The sequence below is a fragment of the Salvelinus alpinus genome, chromosome 10 (assembly GCF_045679555.1).
Source record: "Salvelinus alpinus chromosome 10, SLU_Salpinus.1, whole genome shotgun sequence".
In the NCBI taxonomy this organism is placed as follows: domain Eukaryota; kingdom Metazoa; phylum Chordata; class Actinopteri; order Salmoniformes; family Salmonidae; genus Salvelinus; species Salvelinus alpinus.
The window spans coordinates 84,002,446-84,021,748 of NC_092095.1; the positions used below are offsets into that span (position 1 = coordinate 84,002,446).

At 42.7% G+C, this 19,303-nt stretch overlaps 1 protein-coding gene across 4 annotated transcripts in view; it reads left to right on the plus strand.

Annotated features, from left to right (window-relative positions):
• The window catches only part of LOC139532881 (arf-GAP with GTPase, ANK repeat and PH domain-containing protein 1-like), a 147,323-nt gene that overhangs the window by 32,136 nt on the left and 95,884 nt on the right, over window positions 1-19,303 (plus strand). For 2 of the 4 annotated variants that reach the window (XM_071331028.1, XM_071331030.1), the window contains exons 4-6: window positions 2,265-2,395; window positions 13,027-13,182; window positions 13,741-13,833. In XM_071331028.1, coding sequence (XP_071187129.1) covers window positions 2,265-2,395; window positions 13,027-13,182; window positions 13,741-13,833 — 380 coding nt within the window. The remainder of the gene's footprint in view (window positions 1-2,264; window positions 2,396-13,026; window positions 13,183-13,740; window positions 13,834-19,303) is intronic. The other 2 variants (XM_071331029.1, XM_071331031.1) reach the window with 2 other exon arrangements.

Consider the following 19,303-nt stretch of genomic DNA (forward strand, 5'->3'; position numbering starts at 1 on the left):
CTAGTTTTACTGTAGTGTTTAACCACAGAGAGAGCAGGTCTAGTTTTACTGTGGTGTTTAACCACAGAGAGCAGGTCTAGTTTTACTGTGGTGTTTAACCACTGAGAGAGCAGGTCTAGTTTTACTGTGGTGTTTAATCACAGAGAGAGCAGGTCTAGTTTTACTGTGGTGTTTAATCACAGAGAGAGCAGGTCTAGTTTTACTGTGGTGTTTAATCACAGAGAGAGCAGGTCTAGTTTTACTGTGGTGTTTAACCACAGAGAGAGCAGGTCTAGTTTTACTGTAGTGTTAACCACAGAGAGAGCAGGTCTAGTTTTACTGTGGTGTTTAACCACTGAGAGAGCAGGTCTAGTTTTACTGTGGTGTTTAATCACAGAGAGAGCAGGTCTAGTTTTACTGTGGTGTTTAATCACATAGAGAGCAGGTCTAGTTTTACTGTGGTGTTTAATCACAGAGAGAGCAGGTCTAGTTTTACTGTGGTGTTTAATCACAGAGAGAGCAGGTCTAGTTTTACTGTGGTGTTTAACCACAGAGAGAGCAGGTCTAGTTTTACTGTAGTGTTAACCACAGAGAGAGCAGGTCTAGTTTTACTGTGGTGTTTAACCACTGAGAGAGCAGGTCTAGTTTTACTGTGGTGTTTAATCACAGAGAGAGCAGGTCTAGTTTTACTGTGGTGTTTAATCACATAGAGAGCAGGTCTAGTTTTACTGTGGTGTTTAATCACAGAGAGAGCAGGTCTAGTTTTACTGTGGTGTTTAATCACAGAGAGCAGGTCTAGTTTTACTGTTGTGTTTAACCACTGAGAGAGCAGGTCTAGTTTTACTGTGGTGTTTAATCACAGAGAGAGCAGGTCTAGTTTTACTGTGGTGTTTAATCACAGAGAGAGCAGGTCTAGTTTTACTGTGGTGTTTAACCACAGAGAGAGCAGGTCTAGTTTTACTGTGGTGTTTAACCACAGAGAGCAGGTCTAGTTTTACTGTGGTGTTTAACCACTGAGAGAGCAGGTCTAGTTTTACTGTGGTGTTTAATCACAGAGAGAGCAGGTCTAGTTTTACGGTGGTGTTTAATCACAGAGAGAGCAGGTCTAGTTTTACTGTGGTGTTAACCACAGAGAGAGCAGGTCTAGTTTTACTGTGGTGTTTAACCACAGAGAGAGCAGGTCTCCTCCTGCCCTTGGCACGGCCCTCTCACCTGAAGGTAAATGTTTATGACTGGCTCCTCATTAAAACAGAGGCCATTAATGGGCCCAATTAAAACAATGGTTTCATCTCACACCAAATGAAACCCAGCCCTGTTTATTGGGGCTGTGGATAATGGAATCTGAGACTGAGGGAAGAAGGATGTGTTGTTAACCCTGTCCTGCCCAAACTAGATGGACAATGTGATCATCTCTGATAACTTGCTCCGTCTCTTGATTCTTAACAAATATAAGTCCTTGGAAGGAGGATATATTCACAGACATGTTTGTCATTTGTGAGGGATCTTTCCTAGTACTGCCATACAGCTTTGTACCCATTTCCAGAAAGTTCAACTCACTCAAGAAAAAGGTTAAACTTGGAGAATAGAAGTTGCATTTTCTAGTTGTTAGTTTGTAAAAGGAGCATTCCCTTCCATCTGAGAGATGTATATTTGAACAGCTGAACTCCTACGAGGCCCCTCCCCCTACCCTCCAGTGGGCCGGATCAATGGCCTCAATCACCACGGAGATGACGGAACGTTTGAATATCCCTCCCTGATTGGGCCAGAGCGCTGGGCCTGGGGATCGATAGGAGGCAGCTGAGCACCCATTGATTGGCATTGCACTTTTCAATAACACTGATAGCCTGCTCTCTCTTTCCTCTCTCTCTCCTGTATAATAATTGTGAAATAATCACTGGAGCTGTTAGCAGATAAGGGGTGTGTGTGGAAGGCGGACGGGGGCTCTGCTGTGGACCAGATAGATAGGAGATTCACAGACAGGGCTGCTGGAGCTGCCTGCGTCAGCATTATGAGAAGTAATGGACTGTTCTGGTCTGAACCATTAGCTAGTGTTCTCAGGCTCTCTCCTCTCTCCATTTCTCATTCTCGTTCTCGTCTCCATCTCTTCCTTCGATTAGTTGGTCTAGCTCTCTCTCCTCTCTCCATTTCTCATTCTCGTTCTCGTCTCCATCTCTTCCTTCGATTAGTTGGTCTAGCTCTCTCTCTTCTCTCCATTAGGTTGTCTAGCCCGCTATGTGTCTCCGAGAATAGACCCTATGAATGATGACTGTGTTGTGTTGTTGCAGTGGCCCAGAAGATCGTGGCGACCAGGAAGAAGCAGCAGCTGTCCATTGGTCCGTGCAAGTCCCTCCCTAACTCCCCTAGCCACTCCTCTGTGTGTTCTGCACAGGTGGCTGCAGCAGTACACATCAGCCAGGTAGGTACACACACACATAAATAAATTTACCGACAGACACCATTTACTGACACACAAACAAAATGGCCACATTGAGGTCCTTGACTACATTCCCTTGTCCATATGTGTTTTTCCTCCCTCTACCACCCTGTCCACCCTGTCCTGTCTTCAATACACACACACACACACACACACACACACACACACACACACACACACACACACACACACACACACACACACACACCCTTTACCACCCTGTCCTGTCTTAGATCCACACACACCCTTTCCCACCCTGTCGTGTCTTCGATCCACACACACCCTTTACCACCCTTTCGTGTCTTAGATCCACACACACACACACACACACCCTTTACCAGCCTGTCGTGTCTTCGATCCACACACACACACCGTTTCCCACCCTGTCGTGTCTTCGATCCACACACACACACACCCTTTACCACCCTGTCGTGTCTTCGATCCACACACACACCGTTTCCCACCCTGTCGTGTCTTCGATCCACACACACACACACACACACACACACACACACACACACACACACACACACCCTTTACCACCCTGTCCTGTCTTAGATCCACACACACACACACCCTTTCCCACCCTGTCGTGTCTTCGATCCACACACACCCTTTACCACCCTGTCGTGTCTTCGATCCACACACACACACACACACCCTTTACCACCCTGTCGTGTCTTAGATCCACACACACACACACACACACCCTTTACCACCCTGTCGTGTCTTCGATCCACACACACACACCGTTTCCCACCCTGTCGTGTCTTCGATCCACACACACACACACCCTTTACCACCCTGTCGTGTCTTCGATCCACACACACACACACCCTTTACCACCCTGTCGTGTCTTCGATCCACACACACACACACCCTTTACCACCCTGTCGTGTCTTCGATCCACACACACACACACCGTTTCCCACCCTGTCGTGTCTTCGATCCACACACACACACACCGTTTACCACCATGTCGTGTCTTCGATCCACACACACACACACACACACACACCGTTTCCCACCCTGTCGTGTCTTCGATCCACACACACACACACACACACACACACCCACACACACCGTTTCCCACCCTGTCGTGTCTTCGATCCACACACACACACACACACCGTTTCCCACCCTGTCGTGTCTTCGATCCACACACACACACACCGTTTACCACCATGTCGTGTCTTCGATCCACACACACACACACACACACACACACACACCGTTTCCCACCCTGTCGTGTCTTCGATCCACACACACACACACACACACACACACACACACACACACACACACACACACACACACACACACACACACCGTTTCCCACCCTGTCGTGTCTTCGATCCACACACACACACACACACCGTTTCCCACCCTGTCGTGTCTTCGATCCACGGCGCTCAGTCCCCCATGGATTTGTCATTAAACCGGCATCATTCAGCTTGTCTCCGTAGCCCAGCTCATCCCCTGAGAATCAGGGTTGTTTTCACTAAGTAACAGTTCTCTCCTACTGCAGAATGGCCCTCAGTGGGTCTTCAATGCTACCCATAATCCTCTCCCAAGCTGGGGTTGTACAGTAGAGTGTTAAGGAATCTAGGAGGAATGATGGAGGTTATGAGTGACACAGATCTAGTGTCTGTTATTATGAAGAGGATATACTGTACCAGCTGTATACTAGTGTAGTGTCTGTTATTATGAAGAGGATATACTGTACCAGCTGTATACTAGTGTAGTGTCTGTTATTATGAAGAGGATATACTGTACCAGCTGTATACTAGTGTAGTGTCTGTTATTATGAAGAGGATATACTGTACCAGCTGTATACTAGTGTAGTGTCTGTTATTATGAAGAGGTTATACTGTACCAGCTGTATACTAGTGTAGTGTCTGTCATTATGAAGAGGATATACTGTACCAGCTGTATACTAGTGTAGTGTCTGTCATTATGAAGAGGTTATACTGTACCAGCTGTATACTAGTGTAGTGTCTGTTATTATGAAGAGGTTATACTGTACCAGCTGTATACTAGTGTAGTGTCTGTTATTATGAAGAGGATATACTGTACCAGCTGTATACTAGTGTAGTGTCTGTCATTATGAAGAGGTTATACTGTACCAGCTGTATACTAGTGTAGTGTCTGTTATTATGAAGAGGATATACTGTACCAGCTGTATACTAGTGTAGTGTCTGTTATTATGAAGAGGATATACTGTACCAGCTGTATACTAGTGTAGTGTCTGTCATTATGAAGAGGTTATACTGTACCAGCTGTATACTAGTGTAGTGTCTGTTATTATGAAGAGGTTATACTGTACCAGCTGTATACTAGTGTAGTGTCTGTTATTATGAAGAGGTTATACTATACCAGCTGTATACTAGTGTAGTGTCTGTTATTATGAAGAGGATATACTGTACCAGCTGTATACTAGTGTAGTGTCTGTTATTATGAAGAGGATATACTGTACCAGCTGTATACTAGTGTAGTGTCTGTCATTATGAAGAGGATATACTGTACCAGCTGTATACTAGTGTAGTGTCTGTCATTATGAAGAGGTTATACTGTACCAGCTGTATACTAGTGTAGTGTCTGTTATTATGAAGAGGTTATACTGTACCAGCTGTATACTAGTGTAGTGTCTGTTATTATGAAGAGGATATACTGTACCAGCTGTATACTAGTGTAGTGTCTGTTATTATGAAGAGGATATACTGTACCAGCTGTATACTAGTGTAGTGTCTGTCATTATGAAGAGGATATACTGTACCAGCTGTATACTAGTGTAGTGTCTGTCATTATGAAGAGGTTATACTGTACCAGCTGTATACTAGTGTAGTGTCTGTTATTATGAAGAGGATATACTGTACCAGCTGTATACTAGTGTAGTGTCTGTTATTATGAAGAGGATATACTGTACCAGCTGTATACTAGTGTAGTGTCTGTTATTATGAAGGGGGATACTGTACCAGCTGTATACTAGTGTAGTGTCTGTTATTATGAAGAGGATATACTGTACCAGCTGTATACTAGTGTAGTGTCTGTCATTATGAAGAGGTTATACTGTACCAGCTGTATACTAGTGTAGTGTCTGTTATTATGAAGAGGATATACTGTACCAGCTGTATACTAGTGTAGTGTCTGTCATTATGAAGAGGTTATACTGTACCAGCTGTATACTAGTGTAGTGTCTGTTATTATGAAGAGGATATACTGTACCAGCTGTATACTAGTGTAGTGTCTGTTATTATGAAGAGGTTATACTGTACCAGCTGTATACTAGTGTAGTGTCTGTCATTATGAAGAGGATATACTGTACCAGCTGTATACTAGTGTAGTGTCTGTTATTATGAGGGGGGATACTGTACCAGCTGTATGCTAGTGTAGTGTCTGTTATTATGAAGAGGAGATGCTGTTCCAGCTGTATACTAGTGTAGTGTCTGTTATTATGAAGAGGATATACTGTACCAGCTGTATACTAGTGTAGTGTCTGTTATTATGAAGGGGGATACTGTACCAGCTGTATACTAGTGTAGTGTCTGTTATTATGAAGAGGATATACTGTACCAGCTGTATACTAGTGTAGTGTCTGTCATTATGAAGAGGATATACTGTACCAGCTGTATACTAGTGTAGTGTCTGTTATTATGAAGGGGGATACTGTACCAGCTGTATACTAGTGTAGTGTCTGTTATTATGAAGAGGATATACTGTACCAGCTGTATACTAGTGTAGTGTCTGTTATTATGAAGAGGTTATACTGTACCAGCTGTATACTAGTGTAGTGTCTGTCATTATGAAGAGGATATACTGTACCAGCTGTATACTAGTGTAGTGTCTGTTATTATGAGGGGGGATACTGTACCAGCTGTATGCTAGTGTAGTGTCTGTTATTATGAAGAGGAGATGCTGTTCCAGCTGTATACTAGTGTAGTGTCTGTTATTATGAAGAGGATATACTGTACCAGCTGTATACTAGTGTAGTGTCTGTTATTATGAAGAGGATATACTGTACCAGCTGTATACTAGTGTAGTGTATGTTATTATGAAGAGGATATACTGTACCAGCTGTATACTAGTGTAGTGTCTGTTATTATGAAGAGGATATACTGTACCAGCTGTATACTAGTGTAGTGTCTGTTATTATGAAGAGGATATACTGTACCAGCTGTATACTAGTGTAGTGTCTGTTATTATGAAGAGGTTATACTGTACCAGCTGTATACTAGTGTAGTGTCTGTCATTATGAAGAGGATATACTGTACCAGCTGTATACTAGTGTAGTGTCTGTCATTATGAAGAGGTTATACTGTACCAGCTGTATACTAGTGTAGTGTCTGTTATTATGAAGAGGTTATACTGTACCAGCTGTATACTAGTGTAGTGTCTGTTATTATGAAGAGGATATACTGTACCAGCTGTATACTAGTGTAGTGTCTGTCATTATGAAGAGGTTATACTGTACCAGCTGTATACTAGTGTAGTGTCTGTTATTATGAAGAGGATATACTGTACCAGCTGTATACTAGTGTAGTGTCTGTTATTATGAAGAGGATATACTGTACCAGCTGTATACTAGTGTAGTGTCTGTCATTATGAAGAGGTTATACTGTACCAGCTGTATACTAGTGTAGTGTCTGTTATTATGAAGAGGTTATACTGTACCAGCTGTATACTAGTGTAGTGTCTGTTATTATGAAGAGGTTATACTGTACCAGCTGTATACTAGTGTAGTGTCTGTTATTATGAAGAGGATATACTGTACCAGCTGTATACTAGTGTAGTGTCTGTTATTATGAAGAGGATATACTGTACCAGCTGTATACTAGTGTAGTGTCTGTCATTATGAAGAGGATATACTGTACCAGCTGTATACTAGTGTAGTGTCTGTCATTATGAAGAGGTTATACTGTACCAGCTGTATACTAGTGTAGTGTCTGTTATTATGAAGAGGTTATACTGTACCAGCTGTATACTAGTGTAGTGTCTGTTATTATGAAGAGGATATACTGTACCAGCTGTATACTAGTGTAGTGTCTGTTATTATGAAGAGGATATACTGTACCAGCTGTATACTAGTGTAGTGTCTGTCATTATGAAGAGGATATACTGTACCAGCTGTATACTAGTGTAGTGTCTGTCATTATGAAGAGGTTATACTGTACCAGCTGTATACTAGTGTAGTGTCTGTTATTATGAAGAGGATATACTGTACCAGCTGTATACTAGTGTAGTGTCTGTTATTATGAAGAGGATATACTGTACCAGCTGTATACTAGTGTAGTGTCTGTTATTATGAAGGGGGATACTGTACCAGCTGTATACTAGTGTAGTGTCTGTTATTATGAAGAGGATATACTGTACCAGCTGTATACTAGTGTAGTGTCTGTCATTATGAAGAGGTTATACTGTACCAGCTGTATACTAGTGTAGTGTCTGTTATTATGAAGAGGATATACTGTACCAGCTGTATACTAGTGTAGTGTCTGTCATTATGAAGAGGTTATACTGTACCAGCTGTATACTAGTGTAGTGTCTGTTATTATGAAGAGGATATACTGTACCAGCTGTATACTAGTGTAGTGTCTGTTATTATGAAGAGGTTATACTGTACCAGCTGTATACTAGTGTAGTGTCTGTCATTATGAAGAGGATATACTGTACCAGCTGTATACTAGTGTAGTGTCTGTTATTATGAGGGGGGATACTGTACCAGCTGTATGCTAGTGTAGTGTCTGTTATTATGAAGAGGAGATGCTGTTCCAGCTGTATACTAGTGTAGTGTCTGTTATTATGAAGAGGATATACTGTACCAGCTGTATACTAGTGTAGTGTCTGTTATTATGAAGGGGGATACTGTACCAGCTGTATACTAGTGTAGTGTCTGTTATTATGAAGAGGATATACTGTACCAGCTGTATACTAGTGTAGTGTCTGTCATTATGAAGAGGATATACTGTACCAGCTGTATACTAGTGTAGTGTCTGTTATTATGAAGGGGGATACTGTACCAGCTGTATACTAGTGTAGTGTCTGTTATTATGAAGAGGATATACTGTACCAGCTGTATACTAGTGTAGTGTCTGTTATTATGAAGAGGTTATACTGTACCAGCTGTATACTAGTGTAGTGTCTGTCATTATGAAGAGGATATACTGTACCAGCTGTATACTAGTGTAGTGTCTGTTATTATGAGGGGGGATACTGTACCAGCTGTATGCTAGTGTAGTGTCTGTTATTATGAAGAGGAGATGCTGTTCCAGCTGTATACTAGTGTAGTGTCTGTTATTATGAAGAGGATATACTGTACCAGCTGTATACTAGTGTAGTGTCTGTTATTATGAAGAGGATATACTGTACCAGCTGTATACTAGTGTAGTGTATGTTATTATGAAGAGGATATACTGTACCAGCTGTATACTAGTGTAGTGTCTGTTATTATGAAGAGGGATACTGTACCAGCTGTATACTAGTGTAGTGTCTGTTATTATGAAGAGGGATACTGTACCAGCTGTATACTAGTGTAGTGTCTGTCATTATGAAGAGGTTATACTGTACCAGCTGTATACTAGTGTAGTGTCTGTTATTATGAAGAGGGATACTGTACCAGCTGTATACTAGTGTAGTGTCTGTTATTATGAAGAGGATATACTGTACCAGCTGTATACTAGTGTAGTGTCTGTTATTATGAAGAGGTTATACTGTACCAGCTGTATACTAGTGTAGTGTCTGTTATTATGAAGAGGTTATACTGTACCAGCTGTATACTAGTGTAGTGTCTGTTATTATGAAGAGGTTATACTGTACCAGCTGTATACTAGTGTAGTGTCTGTTATTATGAAGAGGGATACTGTACCAGCTGTATACTAGTGTAGTGTCTGTTATTATGAAGAGGTTATACTGTACCAGCTGTATACTAGTGTAGTGTCTGTCATTATGAAGAGGATATACTGTACCAGCTGTATACTAGTGTAGTGTCTGTCATTATGAAGAGGTTATACTGTACCAGCTGTATACTAGTGTAGTGTCTGTCATTATGAAGAGGATATACTGTACCAGCTGTATACTAGTGTAGTGTCTGTCATTATGAAGAGGTTATACTGTACCAGCTGTATACTAGTGTAGTGTCTGTTATTATGAAGAGGTTATACTGTACCAGCTGTATACTAGTGTAGTGTCTGTTATTATGAAGAGGATATACTGTACCAGCTGTATACTAGTGTAGTGTCTGTTATTATGAAGAGGATATACTGTACCAGCTGTATACTAGTGTAGTGTCTGTCATTATGAAGAGGATATACTGTACCAGCTGTATACTAGTGTAGTGTCTGTCATTATGAAGAGGTTATACTGTACCAGCTGTATACTAGTGTAGTGTCTGTTATTATGAAGAGGATATACTGTACCAGCTGTATACTAGTGTAGTGTCTGTTATTATGAAGAGGATATACTGTACCAGCTGTATACTAGTGTAGTGTCTGTTATTATGAAGGGGGATACTGTACCAGCTGTATACTAGTGTAGTGTCTGTTATTATGAAGAGGATATACTGTACCAGCTGTATACTAGTGTAGTGTCTGTCATTATGAAGAGGTTATACTGTACCAGCTGTATACTAGTGTAGTGTCTGTTATTATGAAGAGGATATACTGTACCAGCTGTATACTAGTGTAGTGTCTGTCATTATGAAGAGGTTATACTGTACCAGCTGTATACTAGTGTAGTGTCTGTTATTATGAAGAGGATATACTGTACCAGCTGTATACTAGTGTAGTGTCTGTTATTATGAAGAGGTTATACTGTACCAGCTGTATACTAGTGTAGTGTCTGTCATTATGAAGAGGATATACTGTACCAGCTGTATACTAGTGTAGTGTCTGTTATTATGAGGGGGGATACTGTACCAGCTGTATGCTAGTGTAGTGTCTGTTATTATGAAGAGGAGATGCTGTTCCAGCTGTATACTAGTGTAGTGTCTGTTATTATGAAGAGGATATACTGTACCAGCTGTATACTAGTGTAGTGTCTGTTATTATGAAGGGGGATACTGTACCAGCTGTATACTAGTGTAGTGTCTGTTATTATGAAGAGGATATACTGTACCAGCTGTATACTAGTGTAGTGTCTGTCATTATGAAGAGGATATACTGTACCAGCTGTATACTAGTGTAGTGTCTGTTATTATGAAGGGGGATACTGTACCAGCTGTATACTAGTGTAGTGTCTGTTATTATGAAGAGGATATACTGTACCAGCTGTATACTAGTGTAGTGTCTGTTATTATGAAGAGGTTATACTGTACCAGCTGTATACTAGTGTAGTGTCTGTCATTATGAAGAGGATATACTGTACCAGCTGTATACTAGTGTAGTGTCTGTTATTATGAGGGGGGATACTGTACCAGCTGTATGCTAGTGTAGTGTCTGTTATTATGAAGAGGAGATGCTGTTCCAGCTGTATACTAGTGTAGTGTCTGTTATTATGAAGAGGATATACTGTACCAGCTGTATACTAGTGTAGTGTCTGTTATTATGAAGAGGATATACTGTACCAGCTGTATACTAGTGTAGTGTATGTTATTATGAAGAGGATATACTGTACCAGCTGTATACTAGTGTAGTGTCTGTTATTATGAAGAGGGATACTGTACCAGCTGTATACTAGTGTAGTGTCTGTTATTATGAAGAGGGATACTGTACCAGCTGTATACTAGTGTAGTGTCTGTCATTATGAAGAGGTTATACTGTACCAGCTGTATACTAGTGTAGTGTCTGTTATTATGAAGAGGGATACTGTACCAGCTGTATACTAGTGTAGTGTCTGTTATTATGAAGAGGATATACTGTACCAGCTGTATACTAGTGTAGTGTCTGTTATTATGAAGAGGTTATACTGTACCAGCTGTATACTAGTGTAGTGTCTGTTATTATGAAGAGGTTATACTGTACCAGCTGTATACTAGTGTAGTGTCTGTTATTATGAAGAGGTTATACTGTACCAGCTGTATACTAGTGTAGTGTCTGTTATTATGAAGAGGGATACTGTACCAGCTGTATACTAGTGTAGTGTCTGTTATTATGAAGAGGTTATACTGTACCAGCTGTATACTAGTGTAGTGTCTGTCATTATGAAGAGGATATACTGTACCAGCTGTATACTAGTGTAGTGTCTGTCATTATGAAGAGGTTATACTGTACCAGCTGTATACTAGTGTAGTGTCTGTCATTATGAAGAGGATATACTGTACCAGCTGTATACTAGTGTAGTGTCTGTCATTATGAAGAGGTTATACTGTACCAGCTGTATACTAGTGTAGTGTCTGTTATTATGAAGAGGTTATACTGTACCAGCTGTATACTAGTGTAGTGTCTGTCATTATGAAGAGGATATACTGTACCAGCTGTATACTAGTGTAGTGTCTGTTATTATGAAGAGGTTATACTGTACCAGCTGTATACTAGTGTAGTGTCTGTTATTATGAAGAGGATATACTGTACCAGCTGTATACTAGTGTAGTGTCTGTTATTATGAAGAGGTTATACTGTACCAGCTGTATACTAGTGTAGTGTCTGTTATTATGAAGAGGTTATACTGTACCAGCTGTATACTAGTGTAGTGTCTGTCATTATGAAGAGGTTATACTGTACCAGCTGTATACTAGTGTAGTGTCTGTCATTATGAAGAGGTTAAACTGTACCAGCTGTATACTAGTGTAGTGTCTGTTATTATGAAGAGGATATACTGTACCAGCTGTATACTAGTGTAGTGTCTGTTATTATGAAGAGGATATACTGTACCAGCTGTATACTAGTGTAGTGTCTGTTATTATGAAGAGGATATACTGTACCAGCTGTATACTAGTGTAGTGTCTGTCATTATGAAGAGGTTATACTGTACCAGCTGTATACTAGTGTAGTGTCTGTCATTATGAAGAGGTTAAACTGTACCAGCTGTATACTAGTGTAGTGTCTGTTATTATGAAGAGGATATACTGTACCAGCTGTATACTAGTGTAGTGTCTGTTATTATGAAGAGGATATACTGTACCAGCTGTATACTAGTGTAGTGTCTGTTATTATGAAGAGGATATACTGTACCAGCTGTATACTAGTGTAGTGTCTGTTATTATGAAGAGGTTATACTGTACCAGCTGTATACTAGTGTAGTGTCTGTTATTATGAAGAGGGATACTGTACCAGCTGTATACTAGTGTAGTGTCTGTTATTATGAAGAGGATATACTGTACCAGCTGTATACTAGTGTAGTGTCTGTTATTATGAAGAGGTTATACTGTACCAGCTGTATACTAGTGTAGTGTCTGTTATTATGAAGAGGTTATACTGTACCAGCTGTATACTAGTGTAGTGTCTGTTATTATGAAGAGGGTATACTGTACCAGCTGTATACTAGTGTAGTGTCTGTTATTATGAGGGGGGATGCTGTTCCAGCTGTATGTTCAACTTTCTCTCTTTCTCACTATCACACACTTTTTTATATTGTTCTGTCTCTTTCTCTCTGTTTACTCTCATCCATACATACACTCATTCTTTCAGAACTAAGTTAGTGTTACCAACACAGTACATAGAAGTGTGTGTGTGTCTCTGTAGCAGACCAGTAATGGCGGCAGCCTGAGTGACTACTCCTCGTCAGTCCCCTCCACCCCCAGCACCAGTCAGAAGGAGCTACGCATCGACGTCCCCCAGACCACCAACACCCCCACACCCGTCCGCAAGCAGTCCAAACGCCGCTCCAACCTCTTCACTGTGAGCCCAGATACACACACACACACACACATAGGACATCTACTTCTTCACTGTGAGCCCAGATACACACACACACACACACACACACACACACACACACACACACACACACACACACACACACACACACACACACACACACACAGGACATCTACTTCTTCACTGTTGACTATGTATAATTAGATGTTCAAACGATGGATGTTAAATACATACAAAATGATCTAACGGACTTTTAAATGGTAAATGGCTTACAGTGAGAATCTACGGGCCACAGGGAAGGTTGTATGTGACCACCTTCTAGAATGTACAGACACATGCATCATGTCCACTTCCCAGTTCCTTAGCAACTTAGAGAGAGGTCAACAACTGGGTCAAGTTGACTCATAGACACAATAATAACCCCAGTCACCTCTAGCAGCCATTAGACGAGGCCTGTTATGTGAAGACTAGAATAGGGCTGTAACAGACCCTTGTTCAGGCTCCTCGTTCAGACACTTTAGAGGGCCTAACTCAGGGCCTCTATAACCCATACTTGTTCTCCTATCTCCTTCTCCACAGTCTCGGAAGGCCAGCGAGCCAGACAGGGACAAGAAAGGACTGGAGGGCCGAGCGGACAGCATTGGAAGCGGCCGAGCTATTCCAATTAAGCAGGTATGATCAGATCTGGCCCTCGCCTGGCCAGCCGGCTGCTACGGGGATAATTAGGGTCCGGCAGCGCCGTATTGCTGATTTCCCGGAGAACGAGGGCTGCCTGTGATCAGAGCGTGAAGCCCAGACACAGCCAGGCTCTCTCCGTTTGATGCCTTCTCCTTGATTAACAGCGAAAGCACACACTTGACATCAATTAGAGTTGGGGGTTCTCCTGGGTATTGAAATGAGATCATTAGTGTAAGGAGCGGGACGGGATTTCACTCTCACTTTCTTTCACTCTCCCCTCTGTCCCCCCCCACTGCCCCCATCCCTCTGTCCTCCCACACTGCCCCCATCCCTCTGTCCCCCCCACTGCCCCCATCTCTCTCTCCTTGTCCAAAAAGAAAGAGGGGAGAGATGGTGAGAGGGAGAAGAGGCTGAGGATGGTTAATGAAGTGCAGTCTGCCGGCTGGCATATGGTCCTCTGCTTCCCTCTTCCTCTACGTGCTTTTCAAAGCCCTGCCTTTTCCTGTGTGGCTGTGTAGCCGAGCGCTTTGATTGGGGCATCGGCAGGGGGGTGGGTAGGTAGGGAGGTGGAGAGGAAGGGGAGGGGTATCAAACCAGAGAGCTCAAGAGCCCCCCACCCCCCCCCCCACTGTAATTGTGGAGAGATTGTTTGAGTTGGCCTTAATTTGTCGCAAACAAGCATGGAGCGAACCACGGGGGGGGGGGGGGGGGGCCATCTCCTGTGAGCCGCTTCAACTGGAGTATAAGGAAATCAGCCAATTAGCGTGTGCTAATCACGGCCTCTCATATCAGCACGGAGGCCTCGTTTGTAATCCACTAATGAACAAATTGCAACTCTGATTAGGGGCTTCCTTTCAACGACGCGCTGCATTTGTTAGCAGCGCCGCGGTAGTTGTTAGTGCCGGGGCCGTGTCGCGCAGCTCGTCGAGGGAGACCGTGTCTCTGTGGTGCTGCTGCGCAAGGAGGCCCCCCGCTGGGACAGCACAGCAGAGAGCAGAGTAAATTGTCTTGTCCCCTCAATCAGGGACGACATGATGTTTACTTGTGAGATGTTTACATGTATCCCCAAACTCCCCACAGGAAGGAAATATCAGTATGAAGTAGCAACGGGGTCCTGTGTTATAGCCTCTGATAGTGTTGCTCCTCTCTAAACTGATAAGAGCCTCGATCAGGAGGCTCTATTAGTCACATAACCCAATCTGCCATTCAGTCCTGTCTATATGTAGACAGTATAGCAGCAGAGCTTCATGTAATTGACCTGTGCATCCTATCTATGGTTAGCAGTGTTTTAGTCTGCGTTGTGGCGGTAAACGGGGGATGACGTGGAACTGGAAGTGACTCAGAGGAGAGAGCCCAGGCACATACTCATTATGGTTATAGAGCAGCAGAACAGATCACAGCTGTGTGTGTGTGTGTGTGTGTGTGTGTGTGTGTGTGTGTGTGTGTGTGTGTGTGTGTGTGTGTGTGTGTGTGTGTGTGTGTGTGTGTGTGTGTGTGTGTGTGTGTGTGTGTGTGTGTGTGTGTGTGTGTGAGAGCTTACCTCTGTGGAAACGACAGTGACGATGTTGTGCTTTCTATAAGGATCCATGTTGAACTACTTGTCAAACATTTCTCATGTGATGAAGATGGATTGGAAGAGCTGCTACACAGTGCCAGATACGTGTGTGTTCTCCTGTCCCTGTAGAAGAGCCTCTCTCTCACTCACACGTCATCTCTGTCTGTCTGGCAGAAGTAGAATCCTCCTGGGTCCAGCCACTCAATTTGCATAACTCCTGTGAAGTCAATGGCTGATAATGATGTACAAATGAAGAGGGCCACATGCACATGTCACTGGTGGCAGATGGGAGGTGTGTGTGTGTGTGTGTGTGTGTGTGTGTGTGTGTGTGTGTGTGTGTGTGTGTGTGTGTGTGTGTGTGTGTGTGTGTGTGTGTGTGTGTGTGTGTGTGTGTGTGTGTGTGTGTGTGTGTGTGTGTGTGTGTGTGTGTGTGTGTGGATGAGTTTTTTAGAAAGATGACGTAGACCAACAGTCTTAAAGAACCCTCCATCATATGGGTTCGGCTGTGGCCTCTGAGTCGCCCATTGTTTCCCCAACATGAGACACATGGTGAGCAAGGCCCGGCACGACCACACACCCTCAGCCCACCTGACAGCTGCCAGCCCCAGACAGACAGAGGTTGGAGAATAACACGTAGCTGGCAGCGCTCCGAGGCATCGGGCCACAGCCAGAGCTGCTTCCCTTTTTGGAGCTGGATGTTAATTGATTTGATCATTCCCCGTGGTCTTTCCTCTTGGAGAATGTGTATCTCTGTATGTCTCTCTCCATCTCCCCTCCTGCCTCTGTGTTGGCTGCAGGCAGACCTGTTCCCTAATTAGACTGTGTGTGTGTGTGTGTGTGTGTGTGTGTGTGTGTGTGTGTGTGTCTGTGTGTGTGTGTGTGTGTGTGTGTGTGTGTGTGTGTGTGTGTGTGGAGATGGCAGCAGCTTAGCTACCTGCCTCCCCATTAGCACTCAGTTTACACTCCATTTTAATGAGTGCTGCTGCGTCTGACTCCTCCCTCCACACACCACCTCACCTTTTCTTGTTGAACACGTTCAGACCTGGTCCACAAATTGTACCAGACGCACAGTATGCTACGTCTCCATACATGCCAGGTCTCCCTCAGAGGGCTAGCAACACGACTCATTCACTGAGAGGACGTGTTCCTGACTGGCTCCTTTTGGTTGTCCTTGTCTGTGTGTTGAAGAGGGGAGGAAGGGGACAGTCTTTAGTTGAATCACTTTGGCAGATGTCTGCTTCTGTTAGGTTGGCAGAGTCGCGCGGCGGCTCCTTAAAGGTACAGTCATAATCGGCGGTCAATTAGTCACGCGATGATGAGGAGGAGGATGATGATGATGAGGAGGAGGAGGATGATGAATGTTATTATGAATCAGTGGTGTCAACAGCAACGCTGTTGGTATCAGATCTTAACATGTTGTTCAGAAACTACAGGTGAAGGGGATTGACTTTGCTCATAAATATGGGTGACTTGTGTGAGATCATTTGACTTTACATTTGGAAGATAATTAGGGTAAACAGTAGAGAACGACAGATATGGGTTTTTAAGAGCCGATACCAATTTTTGGGGGTCAAGGACGCCGATGGCTGATTATTTTAGGCCGATAATAAATCTAATTACGTTGGAGCATTTTGATGAGAAATGCTCCCAGAGACAACCATGTGTGCAATAACAAATCAATTATACAACCATACAGTCAATTTGACTTTATCAATTTAACTACCCAACAACATAAAGGTGGTAATAATTTATTTGAATGGTCAGTCTCTTGATAAACTGGGTAAATTAAGATGTCGTAGGTCTACTCGCAATACAGGTGAATTCATATTCAATAGGAGTGTATGCCTGAGCTCGTGTTGGCTGATTCCAATGGTCTTTGGGGCTACAGGTGACAATCTGTTTCCCTTTCATTTGGGACCATGTTAGGCCTACTGATAAATACAATCTTCATATAAGTAGCCTATTGCTTTATTTTATAAAAATGTGCGCTGTCTCCTTTAAGAGAAAAGACACCACTTGCTTGTCATGTAGCCAGACAGTAGGTACTATTCTTATTTTAGGAGAATATAACAGTCCCTCAACCCTGTTGAGGGTTTTGTTGCCTCAATACAGCTAGAAGGAATTTACATTTTAAACTATAAATGTATTAACATGTATATAAGAAATCTATGTCAAGATGTTACTGTTCCCTCTGCTAAAATGTCCTGGAATGCAGCCCTAGGACAAGTGAACTGGAGCAAAGTCTCGTTGTTGTCTGGCAAATATAATATACAGTTGAAGTCGGAAGTTTACATACACTTAGGTTGGAGTCATTAAAACTCGTTTTTCAACTACTCCACAAATTTCTTGTTAACAAACTATAGTTTTGTCAAGTCGGTTAGGACATCTACTTTGTGCATGACACAAGTAATTTTTCCAACAATTGTTTACAGACAGATTATTTCACTTAGAATTCACTATATCACAATTCCAGTGGGTCAGAAGTTTACATACACTAAGTTGACTGTGCCTTTAAACAGCTTTGAAAATTCCAGAAAATGATGTCATGGCTTTAGAAGCTTCTGATAGGCTAATTGACATAATTTGAGTCAATTGGAGGTGTACCTGTGGATGCATTTCAAGGCCCACCTTCAAACTCAGTGCCTCTTTGCTTGACATCATGGGAAAATCAAAAGAAATCAGCCAAGACTTCAGAATCATAATTGTAGACCTTCACAAGTCTGGTTCATCCTTGGGAGCAATTTCCAAATGCCTGAAGGTACCACGTTCATCTGTACAAACAATAGTACGCAAGTATAAACACCATGGGACCACGCAGCCGTCATACCGCTCAGGAAGGCGATGCGTTCTGTCTCCTAGAGATGAACGTACTTTGTTGTGAAAAGTGGAAATCAATCCCAGAACAACAGCAAAGGACCTTGTGAAGATGCTGGAGGAAACAGGTACAAAAGTATCTATATCCACAGTAAAACGACTCCTATATTGACATAACCTGAAAGGCCGCTCAGCAAGGAAGAAGCCACTGCTCCAAAACTGCCATAAAAAAGCCAGACTACGGTTTGCAACTGCACATGGGGACAAAGATCGTACTTTTTGGAGAAATGTCCTCTGGTCTGATGAAACAAAAATAGAACTGTTTGGCTATAATGACCATCTTTATGTTTGGAGGAAAAGGGGGAGGCTTTCAAGCCGAAGAACACCATCCCAGATGTGAAGCACGGGGTTGGCAGCATCATGTTGTGGGGGTGCTTTGCTGCAGGATGGACTGGTGAACTTCACAAAATAGATGGCCTCATGAATTGAAAATTATGTGGATATATTGAAGCAACATCTCAAGACATCAGTCAGGAAGTTAAAGCTAGGTCTTCCAAATGGACAATGACCCCAAGCATACTTCCAAAGTTGTGGCAAAATGGCTTAAGGACAACAAAGTCAAGGTATTGGAGTGACCATCACAAAGCCCTGACCTCAGTCCTATAGAAAATGTCTGGGCAGAACTGAAAAAGCGTGTGCGAGCAAGGAGGCCTACAAACCTGTCTCAGTTTCACCAGCTCTGTCAGGAAGAATGGGCCAACATTCACCCAACTTATTGTGGGAAGCTTGTGGAGGGCTACCCGAAACATTTGACCCAATTTAAACAGTAAAGGCAATGTCAATCAATCAATCAATCAATTTTATTTTATATAGCCCTTCGTACATCAGCTAATATCTCGAAGTGCTGTACAGACACCCAGCCTAAAACCCCAAACAGCTAGTAATGCAGGTGTAGAAGCACGGTGGCTAGGAAAAACTCCCTAGAAAGGCCAAAACCTAGGAAGAAACCTAGAGAGGAACCAGGCTATGAGGGGTGGCCAGTCCTCTTCTGGCTGTGCCGGGTGGAGATTATAACAGAACTATGCCAAGATGTTC